The sequence below is a fragment of the Bos taurus genome, chromosome 11, assembly GCF_002263795.3.
Source record: "Bos taurus isolate L1 Dominette 01449 registration number 42190680 breed Hereford chromosome 11, ARS-UCD2.0, whole genome shotgun sequence".
NCBI classification, from domain to species: Eukaryota; Metazoa; Chordata; class Mammalia; order Artiodactyla; family Bovidae; genus Bos; species Bos taurus.
The window spans coordinates 72,155,915-72,175,574 of NC_037338.1; the positions used below are offsets into that span (position 1 = coordinate 72,155,915).

At 42.1% G+C, this 19,660-nt stretch overlaps 1 protein-coding gene across 1 annotated transcript in view; it reads right to left on the reverse strand.

Annotated features, from left to right (window-relative positions):
* Positions 1-535: 535 nt before the first annotated feature.
* The window catches only part of GCKR (glucokinase regulator), a 30,244-nt gene continuing 11,119 nt past the window's right edge, over positions 536-19,660 (reverse strand). Inside the window, 10 exon segments of the mRNA XM_015473563.3 lie at positions 536-3,341; positions 3,344-3,392; positions 3,395-3,433; positions 4,026-4,132; positions 5,387-5,396; positions 8,114-8,269; positions 18,985-19,068; positions 19,163-19,207; positions 19,209-19,267; positions 19,465-19,561. Of these exon segments, the coding sequence (XP_015329049.1) occupies positions 3,046-3,341; positions 3,344-3,392; positions 3,395-3,433; positions 4,026-4,132; positions 5,387-5,396; positions 8,114-8,269; positions 18,985-19,068; positions 19,163-19,207; positions 19,209-19,267; positions 19,465-19,561 (942 nt within the window). The 3' untranslated portion in view covers positions 536-3,045.

Consider the following 19,660-nt stretch of genomic DNA (forward strand, 5'->3'; position numbering starts at 1 on the left):
CGTCCATTGAGTCAGTGATGCCATCCAGCCATCTCATCCTCTGTTGTACTGTACTTTTTTTGAGTACTGTAGTTTTTGGTTTCAATATTTTTTGTTATTTAAAATCATAACTTATTCATGGTGAATTATTTTATCACTATGAAGACCCTCCATTTCTAGTAATGCTTTTTGCCCTAAGTTATTGGGTCTGGTATTAATATTGCTATAGCAATTTTATTTTGGTTGATATTTGCATGGTATATCTTCATCCACTCTTTTACTTTCAACCTTTCTCTATCCCTTTGTTGTAATATTGGATATAAAATAAACCAAAATCTGAATATGTTACTTGTTACTCCACTTATATGTGGCAACTATTAATAAAATATGACAAAATGGACTTTCTATGAAACAGAAATAGACTTACAGATATAGAAAACAGACTTGTGGTTTCTGGGGGAGGGAGAACAGGAGGCATGGAGTGGGAGTTTGGGACTGACATGTATACACTGCTATATTTAAAACATATAACCAACACAGAAAAGAATAATACTATATTACAAATAATTTTATGACAATAAATTTGACCTTAAAAGAAAAAACACTTTATTTTGGAAATTTTAAATTTACAGAAAAGCTGCAAAGATAGCACAGTGAGTTCTTATATAGCATGTATCCAGTTTCATTGAATGTTAACATCTCATCTCATCTCATTTTTTTGGTACATTCAAAAAAACTATGTGATTTGGTACATTCACTATTAACTAAACTCCAAACTTCATTTGAATTTTATCAGTTTTTCCACTAATGCCCCTTTTCTGCCCAGGATACACCCAAGGCATTATATTGTATTAACTTGTCATGCCCCCTTTACCTCTTCTGGCCTTGTGATGGACTTTATTTTTTCTGATAGTTTACATTCTTGTTTCTTTTTCAAAAATTGTGTTTTATTGCGGTATAGTTGATTTAAAATATGTTAATCATGAGTTCAATTTTTAAATATATTAAATATGAAGTATATGCAATGTCCAGATATATTTTGCCTCCTCACCTCTTACTTTTGATCTAGCAAAAGTAAGTACTTTTGATGTAGTGGGAAATTGTTTCCCCATAATCTTCCACAATCCAACCCAGTCTTCTGGGATAGACTCTTTTAGTCATTTCAGGATAAATTACTGCTTTGTGTTATAGATTACTCTCCAGCTGTTCCTGACCTCAGATATTTGCTTTTTTAAAATACAGTGGTAAAAATTATCATCTTATCTTTTGTTTCTGGATAGTTCTAAAAAAGATCTGTGAATCTCTTTAGCTCTTCCTAGAACTCAGGTTCCACTGACAACGACCTGACTCTCTGATACTGGATCTACACACCCATGCAAGTCTCCAGACTTTCCTAGGTTTTCTTGGAATGTTCCCTCACCCCACCCCAATCTTCTTTCAATATTGTCCCTGACTCTTGGCCTACTCTGTAATCTCCTCAGAATAATTCTGGCAGTTCTCTGTACCTAGCCTGGTAGTCTAACCCACTTCAGTGATCTCTGCCCTATTCTGGAATTGCTCATATATGCTTGTGAGTTCCTACAGGGTAGGGATCGGACCTTAGTCTTTGTCTGCTCTACAGTGCCAGAGTATAGCCAAGCCACTAAAGTTTCCCAAGGTGAGTCGTCGTCCACCTTTTTCATAACACGTGTCACATGCAGCTGCACATGTAATGAATTCACTTGCTGTCTTTGCGCCATCCAAGCACTTGGCAAGTAAACTAAAAACACAAAAAGGAAAACTTTCTGGACTTCCAGAGTAGTCCTGCATTCAGCCTTGGGGAAATCTGACCCTGCACTCTATCCATTCCACATGTGGGAGGAGGCCTACTGCACATGTTGGCTTTGCCTCCTCCAGTCCTGGAAAGCTGGGTATCTTCTCTGACCTGACCCTGCTCATGAGGCCAAGAGGAGAGAAGAATTTACCCAACGGAGTGCATGGGAGAGCTGTGGGTAAAGAGAAACTGAAAGCCTTTGCAGGGCCTTTTCCTGACTTTACCCATCTTGACTTGTAGGGTTAGGAAAAGGTGTTTGTGGAGGATAAAAACCAAATGGATGACCATCAGAAGGCCCTATAGGAATGATGTTGAGGAAGGGGACATTGGTTAAAGACCCGAGGTAGCCACATAAATGTAGATGTAGAACAAGAAAAGGGAGTTCAAATAGAGGCTGGAGGCCCACAGGTATAGAGCGGGCCCTTATGGCTGTCTTTAAAGGGTTGAATACTCTGTTCTCATAAAACTGAAATCTATTTGGCTCCTTAGCAGTCACCCTTGTACCAAAAGTTTCAAGTGAGCTTCAGAGAAGTTTTGTCCCCTGAGAGTTCCTGGGTATCTAGCACCAAGGTACTCTCTGGCCACAAGGGGGAGCCAGCTCTCTATTACAGGGATCATACCTCGTAGGCACTGAAGAGCTGGCAGGGGTCTGGGATGGGCCAGGGTGCCTCTGATTTGTCAAAACAGGTGATAGTTGAGGTCTGAAATGTACTGGGGTTTCTAGTGTGTGTTGGGTCCACCACTGAAAGGTGTTCAACTCTGCCAGAGTTCCCTACATTCCTTTGCAAACACTGGCTAGGAGATGCAATGCTCACTTCATGTTAAAATGTGTGGATGTAGCATTCATTCTAGTGATGAGGATCCTGTCGTGTCGGGATTGTTATTTTCTGGATGTCCTCTGTTGGGGACACAATTTCTTCTCTCTTTCCTTGGAATTAGCTAAGTTCCTACTGCTCCTTCCTTGTGTGATCCTGTGTAGGAGTGAAATATATGTGTGTGTATGTGTGTGTGTGTGTGTGCACATTTGTACCTACATGTTGGAGATGGGGGAATATAAAGAAGCTGGAATAAGATCTGGGTCAGTGGCCACTGAAAATGGAATTGGGAGGTAGGCGGAGAAGTACAGAAACAAGCCTGTTGTTGGGACCAACATATGCCATTCTTCCTGTTCCCCTCTGATCTATTGACTTTGATCTATTAACTCTGATCAACTGAGAGTGGAAAGTTAACTTTTCAGAAGACGACATTCAGTTTTACTTCTGAAATCGGAATATGCCAGGGGAAGTGGAGACCACTGGCTGCAGAGCAAGCTCTCCCCCAGGAGAGAAACTGTCTCCCCACCCTGGACAGCTGGTGTTCCTGAAGAATGGGCCTCTCCTCCCACCACACTTGCTGCTGGTCCAGCAAGTCTCCAAGGGGTGGACTGGGCTGGGCTTGCCCCCTCCACGCGCCCAGAAACACCAGTTCAAGGCCGGGCAGGTTTGAGGGTCTCCAGGGGGGTCCGCCTTGCGCTTCCGACTTGGCCGAGAGAGGGCGCTCCTCACAGCCCCACAGATGGAGCTGCAGCCAGGTGTGCCTGGGCCTCGGGGATGGAGCACTGGAGCACTAGAAGAGGAGGCTCAGCAAGGCTATGGGGATCACCTGTAGGGAAGAGGCAGGGAGAACTGAAGCCTGAGAATACGAGGTCATCTGAGGAAGAACCCTGGAGGAGCTCACGTATTCAGTGTGGGAGTCAGAAGCTACCAGGTTGGATGAAAGAATAGAAGGGAGTTTCCAAAGACTAGAAGTTAGAATGAGGTGGGTCAAGAGCAGAGAGAAGCCTTCATCCTGACCCAGAAAACTTAATCCAGGCCTGGTTCATGACCCAGTTCAAAGACCCCTTCTCCCTCTCTTTCCTAACTCCCCTCCAGGCAAAACTGAAGACCCCTTTTCTGCACTTCTGTAGTACCTGTTTCACACTTCCGTGATACTTGTCACAACCCACGTTGCCTCCATGAACAGGGAACTCCTGGCAGAGTGTCACTGAGCTTTGTAAATTCAGTGCCAAGTCAAGTTCCTGACACACTGCAAGCACTCAGAAGAGTGAAAGTGAAGTCACTCAGTCGTGTCCGGCTCTTTGCAACCCCATGGACTGTAGCCTGCCAGGTTCCTCTGTCCATGGGATTCTCCAGGCAAGAATACTGGAGTGGGTTGCCATTGGTGTTTCCTAAATGACTAGCAGTTGGTGAGTTACCTGTTCCTTCTCGTGTGAAACCTGGACACGGAAGATGGGAGCTTCCTGCATAAGCGGCTGAGGGAAGTGGATCACCTGAAGGAGGCTCTCAAACCATCATGCTTCAGCTGTCTGGAGAACCGATGTGGAAGAAGCGGGAAGGTCAATGATGGGCTAGAAGGCCAGGGGAGCTGCGAATGGGGTCAAGGAAGGAAAAGCAATCAGGAGATGGGGAGGCTGGGATCTCGAAGACCAGTCAGAGAATTCATCCTGGTAAGCAATCCCAAACTCAAATCCCCAGATATAAAGGAAAATTGGGCTAAAAGCGTTGGTGGTGGGCCTTGATTGGCTGGGTTAAACTCGAGAATTAATAGCAAATTGATCACATTTTTGGCCACATCCCACCAACCCCAGAGGCTGGTCATCTTAAACTGAACTCATTCCCTCTGGTTTCCTACCAAACCACATCCATCTTTTATGCTGCTTGTAAGACTGTTCATCTGAAAACTTTGCTTCTATTTTTTTTCACCACCCTTCTCCTCTCCATGTAGTTCAGCTCTGTTCAATAGAAGTAAAATGTGAGTCACATATGTAATTTAAAACTTTCTAGTACTGCATTAAAAAAGGAACAGGTAAAATAAATTTTGGTCATTTTATTTCATCCAATATATCCAAAATATTATTTCAACTTATAAACAGTATTAAAAATTAACTATGAGTGAGATATTTTATAATATTTTTGTACCATGTCTTTGAAATCCAGTTTTCATTTTATAGTCACAGCACATTTCAGGTCAAGTGCTGAATTTCAATGCAAAAGTGAAATAAAGTCCTACCAAAAGAATAAAGTTGTATTTAATGAAAAAAATTACACTGCTTCACTTTTTAAACAAAATGTAGAGTTCAGTTCAATTCAAGATCTCCAGTAGTCACAGATGACCAGTGGCTGCCATCTTGGACAGCACAGATCTAGCTACATTTGGCAAGTCTAAATTCCTGTTTGGTTTTTAATCTTCCATAATTTATCACCTTCCTGCTCCTGCATCACCCCTCACCACTCTGTGAAAATGACTCCAGATCTTTTTCCCCCACATATCATGCCTAATCCCTACTCTGGGCCTCGGCTAATGTTCCTTCTCATAAGAATGCCCTGCCTTTCACCTTTCCCTGCCATAACCTGCAGGCCTAGCTCAAACATCGCTTCTTCTGTGAAACCTTCTGCTTTGCTATAGTGCCTAGATTCTATTTTCTCTGACATTCTACTGGACCACAGTAAGGATCATGCAATTTGACACTTAATTGTTCTCTGTTTCAAGTGTTGGTTTTGTCTCTCCTCCATTAGCTGGGCCATACTGGGATGGTAAGGATTGGATCATGTATACTCTGGCCCCCCTGACCTGCCCCAACTTTGGAAACAAGAAAAGCATGAAGGCTTTTTTTTCCCAGTTGACTGGTTGGTTTTACTCATTTAAAAAAGTTGTTTTGAAAAAAAAAAAAAAAAAGTTGTTTTGGGGCCCTGGTGGTTGCTCACTAAATGACCGTTGGCTGATCCCTTTCATGTAGAGCTACCAGATTTAGAAGATTAAAATGTTGGATATCCAGCTAAATGGAATTTCAGATGGATTATATATATATATATATATATAAAGAGAGAGAGAGAAGGAGTAAGTATGTCTCAAATATTGCATGGAATATACTTACACTAAAAATTATTCTTTATTTATCTGAAATTCAAATTTAACCAGTGTCCTGTACTTTTCTTTGCTATATCTAGCAACCCTACTTTCAGGACCATCTGTTGTGCTATCTGCTCAGCATCCGTTTCTCCTCCTCCTGGCATCAGCACCTTGATTTTCCTCTGGGGAATTACTGTTCCCCCATTCTCATAGCTACATGTGACATATGTTTGATTGACGCTCACTTCCTGCCCCTTCCTCCATTGGAACACATGACCCAGGCCTAGGCAGAGAGGGCTGCTTTCCCCCAAAGAACAGTGACTGGCTAAGGGATAGGCATGTGAACCAAGACAAGTCAATGAGAACCCTCCCTCAGGTATTTGCAGGAATCACAGGGACAGATAAACTCTCCTTCCACCAGGGTTGCTGGATTGGTAGGATGTTAAGCTGGCACTGCTGGTGGCCAGTTTGCCACCTAGTGGAGAACACCTGCCTGAGAATTAGAGTGACCCAGAGGAAAGCAGAGCTAAGGGCTGAAAGTTCTCAGTTCAGTTCAGTTGCTCAGCTGTGTCCGACTCTTTGCGACCCCATGAATCGCAGCACACCAGGCCTCCCTGTCCATCACCAACTCCCAGAGTTCACTCAAACTCACGTCCATCGAGTCGGTGATGCCATCCAGCCATCTCATCCTTTGTCGTCCCCTTCTCCTCCTGCCCCCAATCCCTCCCAGCATCAGGGTCTTTTCCAATGAGTCAACTCTTCGCATGAGGTGGTCAAAGTACTGGAGTTTCAGCTTTAGCATCAGTCCTTTCAAAGAAATCCCAGGACTGATCTCCTTTAGAATGGACTGGTTGGATCTCCTTGCAGTCCAAGGGACTCTCAAGAGTCTTTTCCAACACCACAGTTCAAAAGCATCAATTCTTCGGCACTCAGCTTTCTTCACAGTCCATCTCTCGCATCCATGCATGACCACTGGAAAAACCATAGCCTTGACTAGATGGACCTTTGTTGGCAAAATAATGTCTCTGCTTTTGAATATGCTATCTAGGTTGGTCATAACTTTTCTTCCAAGGAGTAAGCATCTTTTAATTTCATGGCTGCAATCACCATCTGCAGTGGTTTTGGAGCCCCCAAAAATAAAGTCTGACACTGTTTCCACTGTTTCCCCATCTATTTGCCATGAAGTGATGGGACCAGATGCCATGATCTCCGTTTTCTGAATGTTGAGCTTTAAGCCAACTTTTTCACTCTCTTTCATTTTCATCAAGAGCCTCTTTAGTGCCCTTCACTTTCTGCCATAAGGGTGGTGTCATCTGCATATCTGAGGTTATTGATATTTCTCCCAGCAATCTTGATTCCAGCTTGTGTTTCTTCCAGCATTTCTTCAGCATTTCTCATGATGTACTCTGCATATAAGTTAAATAAGGAGGGTGACAATATATAGGCTGGATGTACTCCTTTTCCTATTGGAACCAGTCTGTTGTTCCATGTCCAGTTCTAACTGTTGCTTCCTGACTTGTATACAGGTTTCTCAAGAGGCAGGTCAGGTGGTCTGGTATTCCCATCTCTTGAAGAATTTTCCACAGTTTATTGTGATCCACACAGTCAAAGGCTTTAGAATAGTCAATAAAGCAGAAATAGATGTTTTTCTGGAACTCTTTTGCTTTTTTGATGATTCAGCAGATGTTGGCAGTTTGATCTCTGGTTCCTCTGCCTTTTCTAAAACCAGCTTGAACATCTGGAAGTTCATGGTTCACGTATTGCTGAAGCCTGGCTTGGAGAATTTTGAGCATTACTTTACTAGTGTGTGAGATGAGTGCAATTGTGTGGTAGTTTGAGCATTCTTTGGCATTGCCTTTCTTTGGGATTGGAATGAAAACTGACCTTTTCCAGTCCTGTGGGCACTGCTGAGCTTTCCAAATTTGCTGACATATTGAGTGCAGCACTTTCACAGCATCATCTTTCAGGATTTGAAATAGCTCAACTGGAATTCCATCTAATCACATGGACCACAGCCTGGTCTAACTCAATGAAACTAAGCCATCCCCTGTGGGGCCACCCAAGATGGGCAGGTCATGGTGGAGAGGTCTGACAGAATGTGGTCCACTGGAGAAGGGAATGGCAAACCACTTCATATTCTTGCCTTGAGAACCCCATGAACAGTATGAAAATGCTGAAAGTTCTAGAGCACATCATTTTGCGTATCTGGATCTAGCTACCTTGGGACTCTTGCCTAATAGTTATAATTCCACAAACACACATCTATGTGTGCACACAGACTTCTTAGAGAGGAGGACAGACTTGATAGGAGGAGGAGGAGAGGCACAGAATAAAAGTCAGCCCTCACATCTACACATCTCCATTCCTCTGAAATATGCTTCTTATGGCAGCCTAGGCATTGGGGCCAGGCCCCACCCAGCCCCACCCCATCACATCCTACCTGCAGATGGCCAGGGCTCACCAGAAGAGCTTAGAGTTATGAATGAGGAGGTCCAACATGTGGTTTTGGAGAATCTGCCCAAGAAGCACATGGGCCCCTATACTCATTGTATTCAGCACCCACTTGGTGCTTAGCTCATGCTGGAACTTCTAAATATGGCAGATATATGGGGATATCGAAAATGAGGGATCAGTAAGCAGCAGAATAAACAGGGCCTTATTATAAGATAGGAATCCAGGGATCAAAAGTGCAGACAAAATTTGCTTTGGTAATGGCTGATACATGGTTACTGATCAATACCATGGTTACTGTGATGTTTATTAAAAAATTAATTCAATTCTTAAAACAATCCTATGAAATAGATTTTTTTCTGTACCACTTCTACATATATGGAAACTAGAAGTCAGAAGTAAAATAACAATAGTGAAACATAGAATCAGGACCTAAATCCAGGTCTTCTGATTTAGTGATAAGCCACAATCATTTTTTGGATATGAAATCACAATGAAATTGAAAAGTTGTACAAATACATGGGACTGTATTAATTATCACCTGTTCCTGGCCCTCATATCTTGCATTTGTAACATCTTTGAGGGTACCAGGCATCCAGTAAAGGAACTGAGGGTATTAAGTACTTGGATCTAACCAGGCTGAGGAAACAGGATACTACTACTACCACCTCCTTGTTCTGCAGCCCTATAAATAGCTGGTCACACAAACCCCTGGCAAGGCCTATATTGAAAATACTTGACAAGTGATCAACAAACACTCTTGAGTTTAAGCATAGAAATCTGACCAATCAGAATAAAGCTGGCCAGTATGCAGTACTGATGCTATTGGCTACATGTCAGACTATGCAGCTGGGGAGATATCAATCAAATATGAGTTATATCACTAACCGTTTGGAATAGGAAATGGCAAGCCACTCTAGTATTCTTGCCTGGGAAATTCCATGGACAGAGGAGCATAGTGGGCTACAGTCCATGGGGTCACAAAAAGTCTGACAGGACTGAGCACACACAAACAAACATAAAAATATTTAAGTTTTACATATTTGAACCTAGACAGGTTCATTTTAAAGTTCATGTGGAGGGCTTCCCTGTAGGTCCAGTGGTTAAGAATCTGCCTTGCAATGCAAAGGACACTAGTTCAATCCCTGGTCCAGGAAGATCCCACAAACTTCGGATCAGCTAAGTCCATGTGCCACAACTACTAAGCCTGTGCTCTAGAGCCCATGCTCTGCAACGAGAAACCACCAAAATGAAAAGCCCTGCACTGCAACAAAGAGTAGCCCCAGCTTGCCGCAACTAGGGAAAGCCTGCATATAGCAACAAAGACCCACCACAGCCAAAAAGTAATAAAAATAAATAAACCTTATAAAAAATAAATTCATGTGGAAAAAGGGCAGTAGTTATACAGAAGAGTATTGAAGCAAGGACTAGCCCTTATCAGACATTAAATATACCATAAAGTATCTATATTTAAACAGTATGATATTAGCACATCAATAGACAGACACAAATTTCCAGAAATAAACCATTGCACCTGGGAACTGAGTGTTTGATACAGATCGCATCTCATATCACTTATGAAAAGATGAACTTTAAAAATATATACTGGGAAAATTGTATAGTCTTCAGAAAAATATAAAATTGAGTCCATACCTCACCCTATACACAAGAATAAGCTCCTAATGATAGTTTGGGACTAGCATTTAGGCATGTCTATATATAAAGCAGATAAGCAACAGGGACCTACTGTATCTTATATCTTATAATGACCTATAATGGTAAAGAATCTGAAAAGGAATCATATATACTATATAATTTAATCACTTTGTTGTACACCCAAAACTAACAGAACATTGTAAAATAAACAGACTTCCATTTTAAAAAATGGTGTTAATAAAAGAGAGCAAGAGAAAGACCATTTTTACTAGAAGAAAACATGTACTAAAAGAAAACACAGATGGAGTTCCTTTCCAGTCTGGGGGTGGGGGTAGGGTGAGGGGTGCTTTCTGTTTCTCAAGATACAGATTCAATAAAAGATAGACTGCTAAGTTTTACCCCAGAAATATTAAAGCAAAGACTTTTGTATTGTTAAAACTCATAGAAAATATAATATATAGAGCCCCTTGAACAACATGGGTTTGAACTGCAAGGGCCCACTTATACGTGGATTGTGTCAATGGTAAGTACACAGTACTACAATGCTCCTGTCCCAGGAATGTGGAGAAGGAGAAGAAATCATGGGTACACAGAGTCAACTATAAGTTACACCATGTTCCACTGTGCAGAGGATCAGTGCCCCTAACCACTGCCTTGTTCTATTGTTACCTGTTTATCAGAAGTAAAGGACTAATATCTCAAATTTATAAAGAATTCACAATCAAGGGATCATCAAGACCACCATATCATTAGAAAATGAGTGTATTTCATATATTTTACAGGGCTTCCCAAGTAGCACTAGTGGTAAAGAACCTGCCTGCCAATGCAGGAGACAAAAGAGACTCCCTGGGTAGGGAAATCCCCTGGAGGGGGGAGCATAACAACCCACTCCAGTATTCTTGCCTGGAGAATCTCATGGACAGAGGAGCCTGGCGGGCTACAGTCCATAGGGTAGCAAAGAGTCAGACAGGACTAAAGTGACCTAGCAGCAGCAGCATGTATATACATAAACACACAGTCAAATGCCCTGCAGAAGAGACTACCCAAATGACCTTGCACATGTAGAGCACACCTGAACGTGAGAAACAATGAGGAGGAGTTCTACAGGAGCTTCCCTGGGAGTCCAGTGCTTAGGACTCCATGCTTTTCACTGCTAAGGGCCTGGGTTCAATCTCTGGTCTGAGAACTAACATCCCACAAGCCGTACAGCATGGCCAAAATAGTTAAAAAATAAATTTATAAATAAACCACTTTCCTTAAAAAAATAAAAATAGAGATGCTTTTCAAAACAGAGTTCTATAAACCAAAGTGCAGTTATTTTCAGTATGCCTCGCAAAAGCACAAAAGAGTATATATAGTAAGCTGCTTCCTGTATAAGAAAGAAGTGCAAAGCATACACGCACACGCACACTTTTTTAGTAAAAAAAGACACAGGAGGAGAAGTCAGTCACAAATGAAATTGTTACTTGCAGGAATGAGTAGGAATGGGAGGGAAGGAATAGAGAAGAAGACAACTTCTTAAGTTCTGACTTTTAAATCATGTTATATTTCCCTTGTGGCTCAGCTGGTAAAGAATCTGCCTGCAATGCAGGACACCTGGGTTCAATCCCTGGGTTGGGAAGATACCCTGGAAAAGGGAAAGGCTATCCACTCCAGTATTCTGGCCTGGAGAATTCCATGGACTGTATAGTCCATGTGGTTGCAAAGAGTCAGACACAACTGAGTGACTTTTACTTTCACATTTTACACGTTCAAAAGATAAAATTAGATCAAACACTGAAAAAAAATCTGAAATTGAAAACAAAAACAAATGAACCTAACTGTATCTCACATTAATAACATAACCACAAAGAAAAAAAATTAATACAAGTGACTTTTGAACACTTTATCTACCTTGAGTGGGATGTGACCAAAGGACAAAAAGAACTGCAAAAATCTTGACCACTTCTTGGTAAGTTTGTTGGTGACAGTGGTACGAGGGTAGCAGTTCCGAAACTGGTATTCACTGCAGGACTGAACAGGTGCATAAGTATACTGATGATGTTGGAGCAGAGTACATGTATATATATGTGTCTTTGAAAACATAAGTCTTTATATATTTCCTTTTCTTTCTACTGAAAGGGCTTGGAGGCAAAACAAGCCAGGAGCAGTGAGCATACCAAGTACCTAGCTCTCTAAATATCAATTTCTACTGACAATCAGGGTTCCTTGGAAAATGATTGATCTCATGGCCAGAACCAGGGGAAGTATAAGGTGAACTTGGGCCAACATTTTTGTGCCCCTACATTTTGTGCTTCTACATGTGGAGAGGGGCTTTCCTGGTGGCCCATTGATAAAGAATCTGCCTGCTAATGCAGGAGATGTGGGTTTGATCCCTGGGTTGGGAAGATCCCCTGGAGAAGGAAATGGCAACCCACTCCAGTATTCTTGCTTGGCAAATCCTGTGGACAGAGGAGCCTGGCAGGCTATAGTACATAAGATCACAAAAGAGTCGGACACGACTGAGTGACTAACAACAACATGTAGATAGGGAGAAACCATGGATACAGACAGTCAACTGTAAGTCATACTATTCTCCCCTGGGTACATAAACACACACACACACACCCAAATGTAAATAATGAAGAAGAGATTTATAAACTGGAGAGATTTTCAGTATATCTTGTTAAGCAAAAATGCAAGGCATAAAAGAGTGTATGATGTTGCCTAAGAGAACAGGAAAAAAATTTTTTTTGCAAAAAGCAGCACAGTAGAGTGTTTAAATGCTAATGTGGATAGATATGTCACAAGAACACAAGGGCCAGCTTGAATGAGCTTGCATTTTGAGCATTAAAATGAGTAATAACAGGAATAGATTAAAACACACTGAGCAACAAAAATTCATGAGTTCATATCAGTACTAAACAAATGTAGATAAGATGGGGAGAGAAGAGAGATTTTCTTCACAGAAGAATGCCAGCTAATAAATGTAGACAGAAGGGTAGAAACAGAAAAATCACCATTTGAAAACTTTCACAGTAATAATTGATTCAACCAAGAATCATTAGCGGATGCTAAAATCATGGGTGAAAGATGCTGAGGAATAAGATAAAAAGAAGCCTAACAGACACCACCTTGACCAAATGATCAAACATAGCACCACCAAACAAAGGGACAAACTGACATCAGGAACCTCCCCATGTGATACAATGATAAAGGAGCAGCCACATCTATGCAGGATCCTGCCCCCAAATTTAAGGTGAATATAATGAGAAAACAATCAGGCAAATCCAAAGTGAGGCACATACTGGGAAACAATTGGTCTAGACTTCTAAAACATCACTGTTTTGATGAAAAACGTAAAAAATGACTGAGGGACTCAGCCAGATTAAAGGAAACTAAAGAAACATAATGAAATGCAATGCAGCGCATTATTCTTGATCAGATCCTGGATCCGGAAGATAAAAACAATACAAGAATAATTGGGGGCATCTGAATATAGTCTGTATAAGATAATCATGTTGTATTAATTGTCATTTTCTCGAGCAATAATTATGTGGTAATTATGGAGACAAATGCCCTTTGTTCTTAGGGAACACAGTAATTTGTGTCAAGTATCATATCTCCAATTACATTTCAAATGATTCAGGGGAAAAAAGAGATGAAGCAGATGTGGCAAAATGTTAATGACTGGTAATCTAGCGAAAAGCATATGGGTGTTCATTGTACTATTCTTGCAATTTTTCTGCAGATTTAAAAGTTTTCAAAATAAAAGTGTGGGCAGATTTTACATCAAAAATATTTCTACAACTAAAGATTTATAAGCTTTAAAAGAAGCCTCCTTATTTTAAACAATGTCAGTACATTTAAAAGATAAAAAACCAGAATCAAGCAAAAGACAAAAACCACACAAACACATACACAAAAACTCATAGATCTGACCATGTAAAAAGGTGTAAATAAAGTGTCTCGACATCAGAAACATAGAAATTAAAGATAATAAACCAGGGGAAAATATAGAACGGGAAAAAAGGGCTACCATCCTTGCTATATATACTTCCTCTTATAAATTAGTAAGAAAAAAATACCCTAAAAAAGAACGGGTAAATATGCCCAAAAGATATGAAGAAGCAATAGAAAAAGATAAAAATATTCAGGAAGCAATAATAATTGCTTCTAATGCAGGGGGGCATGGGTTTAATCCCAGGTCTGGAAACTAAAATCCCACATGCTGCAGAGTGCAGTCAAAAAAAAAAAAAATACATATATATATATATATATATATATTCAAAGGCCAACAAATATATTTAAGCAGCCAATCTCCATAGTAATGGAATATAAATTCACACTTCAATGCCTTTTGTTTTTCCCTTTGCTGATTAGCGAAGATTCAAAAGAACAATGTTACCCAGTATTTTAAGGGTGTGGGGGAACAACCAATTTTACCCTCTGTTCATAAACCTTTTTGGAGGTACAAATATGCATCAAAAAACCTTTAAAATTTTAGACATACTTTAACCCAGTGATTCCACTATTGGAGGTTTATACTAATGAGAGTGTCAAATATGTGTATAAGGATATTCTGTGCAGCACTTTAATAAAAGCCATAATGTTGAAACTATAACATCTAATGACTGTGGTTAGAGTGAAAAATGATGGTCCATCCATTCCAAGGAATACTATACTGACATTAAAAATGATGAAGCAGAGAGCTTCCCTGGTGGCTCAGTGGTAAAGAATCCACCTGCAAATGCAGGAAACATGGGTTTGATCCCTGGTCAGGATTCCATGTCCCTCAGAGCAACTAAGCCCGTGGGCCATAACTACTGAACCTGTGCTCTAGAGCCCAGAGCTGAAACTACCGAGCCCATGTGCCACAGCGACTGAAGCCTGAGTGCCCTAGAGGTGGTGCTCTGCAGTAAGAGAAGCCACCTCAATGAGCAGCCTGCACACAGCAAAGACCCAGCACAGCCATAAATAACTAAATAAGTAAAGAAAGAAAATTTTAAATGATGAGGTAGGGACTTCCCTGGTGGTGCAGTAGATAAGAATCCTCCTGCCAAGGCAGGGGACACAGGTTCAACTCCTGGTCCAGGAAGATTCAACATGCCATGGATGCAACTGGGCCCATGGGCCACAACTACTGAGCCTGGCTCTATAATCTGTGTTCCGCAAAAGGAGAGGCCACCACAGTGAGAAGCTCGTGCACCACAACGAAGAGTGGCCCCACTCGCCGCAACTAGAGAAAACTCATGCGAAGGAACCAAGACCCAGCACAGTCATAAGTAAGTAAATAAAATTATGAGGTAAATAACATTAGTACAGAAAGGTGTTTATAATTTTAAATAAAGAGAAGCAAGTTAAAAACAGCATGCCGAGTATACTATTTTTATATAAATATTTTACATATGCACTAAAAAATAGAGAGATATTCTCTAAAATTTGTCTGAGGGGTTTTCCTGGAAGAAGATGAATTATGGATGGTTTCTTTCCTCTTTGATTTCTGTATTTCTGAAAGTTTTGACAATAAAAAAATATATTGCTATCATAGTTACAATTTTCTTTAAAAATACAGTGCTTTAAAATACCACAGATTATCATTCCCTACTATATCCCCCACCCCTGGGATAGTACCTGGTATGTGACAGGTACTCTAAAACTATTTGCTGAATGAATGAATAAAAGAGTCTCACACAACTCATGGACATGGTTGAAATTTATACCATATGGTGAAATAAACCATGGATTTAGAGTCACAAAACCTGGGTTCAAACTGGGTTCAAATCCTGACTCCTGGACTTCCCTGATGGTGCAGTGGATAAGAATCCACCTGCCAATGTAGGGGACTTGGGTTCGATCCCGGGTCCAGGAAGATTGCACAAGCTGTGGAGCTTCTAGGCCCTCACGGCACAACTACTGAGCCTGCACTCTAGAGCTCACACGCTGCAGCTACTGAGGCCTACAAGCCCAGATCCTATGCTACACAAGAGAAGCCACAGCAACGAGAAAGCTGTATATGGCAATGAAGAGTAGGCCCCACTCGCCACAACTAGAGAAAGCCTGCCTGCAGCAGTGAAGACCCAGTGCAGCAAAAAGCAATAATAATTAATTTTTAAAAAGCCTGATTTCTGTCTTAGTTGTGTAGTCATGATTACAATCCCTTAATGTCTTCATTTCAACTTTCTCATTTGGGAAATGGGGACATTGAACACACAATCCCTAGGAGGTTGTTAAGAGGATTGAGAAAACATACATAAAATATTTTGTAAAGTGCAAAGGCCTCTGTGTATGAGGTATTATGACTATGCAATGGAACCTATAAGTGTGAAGAAGTATATAGCATAAAAGGAAGGGGTCTAGACAAGGTGGGTGTAATTGGAAAAGACTTCTGAGAGATGTGAGAGCTCAAAAGCAATAGTGAATGTGGAAAGCATGCCAAGAGAAATAGGGATATGATGAATGAACACCATTTAGAAGGAAAGACAAAGATATACTTTGAAAGGAGTGTGGATTCCCTGCTCAGGGGGAGAGGGACTTCCTTTGAGTTCTGAAGGCAGGTAAGGAGCACACCAGCTGTTGTCTGGTCAAGTTGGGAAGCTTCCTGGAGAAGGTGGTTTGAATAATGGATGAGGCCACATCTGTCCAGCCCCACTTTTCAGGGGCCTGGTTCTGCCTCCTGGAGGATAAGGGATGTTGTGTGTGAAAACTGAGGACCAGAGATACGTAAAACTGCTTTTTCTTTTGGGCCACAAAGCAGAGCTGAAGTGGCATCCAGACATCCTGGTGCTCACTCCAAACCCTAAACTGCAAAGTGCACCCAAAGTGATTATTATTGCTACAGTTACTACCAGCACTTGTACTGATCATAATTTCCTTAGTGAGCAGGGACTGTATCAGTGTACTGTTATCTGCAGTGAACTCATAGGAAAACTTGCAAAAAAAATATGCCTCAAAGGCTTCTGCATAGTGTAGATGACTCTAGTATTGATAATTAACCTGTGAAAAAGGACAGAAGAATATCTGTCAGCTGATTGGTGGCCCATCCTATATTTTGCATTTTTCTCAAGAGAACTGAATGGAACAGCCCATTGACTTGAGAACTCTGCTTAGTGACCTGGTAACACAAGAACACAAGATGGCAGGAATACACAGAAGAACTATACAAAAAAGATCTTCATGACCAAGATAATCATGATGGTGTGATCACTCACCTAGAGCCAGACATCCTGGAATGTGAAGTCAAGTGGGCCTTAGAAAGCATCACTAGGAACAAAGCTAGTGGAGGTGATGGAATTCCAGTTGAGCTATTTCAAATCCTGAAAGATGATGCTGTGAAAGTGCTGCACTCAATATGTCAGCAAATTTGGAAAACTTAGCAGTGGCCACAGGACTGGAAAAGGTCAGTTTTCATTCCAATCCCAAAGAAAGGCAATGCCAAAGAATGCTCAAACTACTGCACAATTGCACTCATCTCACACACTAGTAAAGTAATGCTCAAAATTCTCCAAGCCAGGCTTCAGCAATACGTGAACTGTGAAATTCCAGATGTTCAAGCTGGTTTTAGAAAAGGCAGAGGAACCAGAGATCAAATTGCCAACATCCGCTGGATCATCAGAAAAACATCTACTTCTGCTTTATTGACTATGCCAAAGCCTTTGACTGTGTGGATCACAATAAACTGGAAAATTCTGAAAGAGATGGGAATACCAGACCACCTGACCTACCTCTTGAGAAACCTATATGCAGGTCAGGAAGCAACAGTTAGAACTGGACATGGAACAACAGACTGGTTCCAAATAGGAAAAGGAGTACATCAAGGCTGTATATTGTCACCCTGCTTATTTTATTTAACTTCTATGCAGAGTACATCATGAGAAACGCTGGGCTGGAAGAAGCACAAGCTGGAATCAAGATTGCTGGGAGAAATATCAATAACCTCAGATATGCAGATGACACCACCCTTATGGCAGAAAGTGAAGAGGAGCTAAAAAGCCTCTTGATGAAAGTGAAAGTGGAGAGTGAAAAAGTTGGCCTCAAGCTCAACATTCAGAAAACTAACATCATGGCATCTGGTCCCATCACTTCATGGCAAATAGATGGGGAAACAGTGGAAACAGTGGCTGACTTTATTTTTCTGGGCTCCAAAATCACTGCAGATGGTGACTGCAGCCATGAAATTAAAAGCCGCTTACTCCTTGGAAGGAAAGTTATGACCAACCTAGATAGCATATTCAAAAGCAGAGACATTACTTTGCCAACAAAGGTCCGTCTAGTCAAGGCTATGGTTTTTCCAGTAGTCGTGAATGGATGTGAGAGTTGGACTGTGAAGAAGGCTGAGCGCCGAAGAATTGATGCTTTTGAACTGTGATGTTGGAGAAGACTCTTGAGAGTCCTTTGGACTGTGAGGACATCCAACCAGTCCATTCTGAAGGAGATCAGCCCTGGGATTTCTTTGGAAGGAATGATGCTAAAGCTGAAACTCCAGTACTTTGGCCACCTCATGTGAAGAGTTGACTCATTGGAAAAGACTCTGATGCTGGGAGGGATTGGGGGCATGAGGAGAAGGGGACGACAGAGGATAAGATGGCTGGATGGCATCACTGACTTGATGGACGTGAGTCTGAATGAACTCCGGGAGTTGGTGATGGACAGGGAGGCCTGGCGTGCTGCAATTCATGGGGTCTCAAAGAGTCGGACACGACTGAGTGACTGACCTGAACTGAACTGAACACAAGAACTTGCCCAGCTGGCTTTGTGGAGGTCATATAACCCTTTCTACCCTCCAGCCCTGGGTTTTCCTTGTTGTTGTTTGGCCATTCCACACAGCATAAGTTAAGTGTTAATGGCTCAGTCATGTCTGACTCTTTGCAGCCCCATGGACTGTAGCTCACTAGGCTTTCCTGTCCATGGGATTCTCCAGGCAAGCATACTGGAGTAGATTTCCGTGTCGATTCCCCAGAGGATCTGCCTAACCCAGAGGTCCAACCCACATATATTACGTCTCCTGTATTGGCAGGCGGGTTCTTTACCACTAGCACCACCTACACGGCATGTGGGATCTTAATTCCTCAGCCAGGGATTGAACCTGTGCTCTGCAGTAGAAGAGCAGAGTCTTAGCCACTGGACCACCAGGGAAGTCTCAGCCCTGGGGTTTCTAATTCCTGGGATCCCTCCTTTTCTGTGCCCCACTGTAGATGTTACCTCCTCATCCCTCATACCTGGATGAAGTTCCCTTCATATTTGAAGAAAAGCAGTGGCCATGTGATGCTGATGATGGAGGGGAAGGGCTTCTTCAGAGGGATCTGGAGAGAGAGAGAGAGGAGCAGGAGCAGCATCTCCAGGAAGACCTGGCTGTCACCGTTCCCTGGGGTCCCCTCCTCAAGTCTGGCCCTTCACTGGCAGGGACTGCCCCATGGTGCTGTGTGCCAAGGCCTGGATGTTGGGTGTTGGAGGTCTTCTCCTACACCTGCTCCACCAGTGTCTGCACCTCCGTGAGGCTGTCTAAGGAGAGGGAGAGGCCATCAGAGTGGAAGGGCAGCTCTCTGGCAGCTCTTCCTCCTGCCCTGGGGCCCAGTCAGGATACATACTGCTGCCCCCACCTCTGGGCAGACACCCTAAGACCTGGAAAAGTGATAGTTCCTCTGAGTCATTCTGCTGCCTCCAGCCACTCACCCCACCATTCCCATCTTCCCTCTCACCATCCAGGGTGAAAATGAAGAGCACAGTGTCAGTTTCTGTGAGGGACGGCAGGATGGAAGTCAGGAAGTCTTCCTGGGAGAAGGAGAAATGGGGACCCTGGGGCAGAAAAAGAGGAGAGAATCCCTCCCATGAAAAACTCTGGCACACAGACTTGGAGACCAAAGAGGCCCTTAGAGGACATTGAGTCCAGAGCTT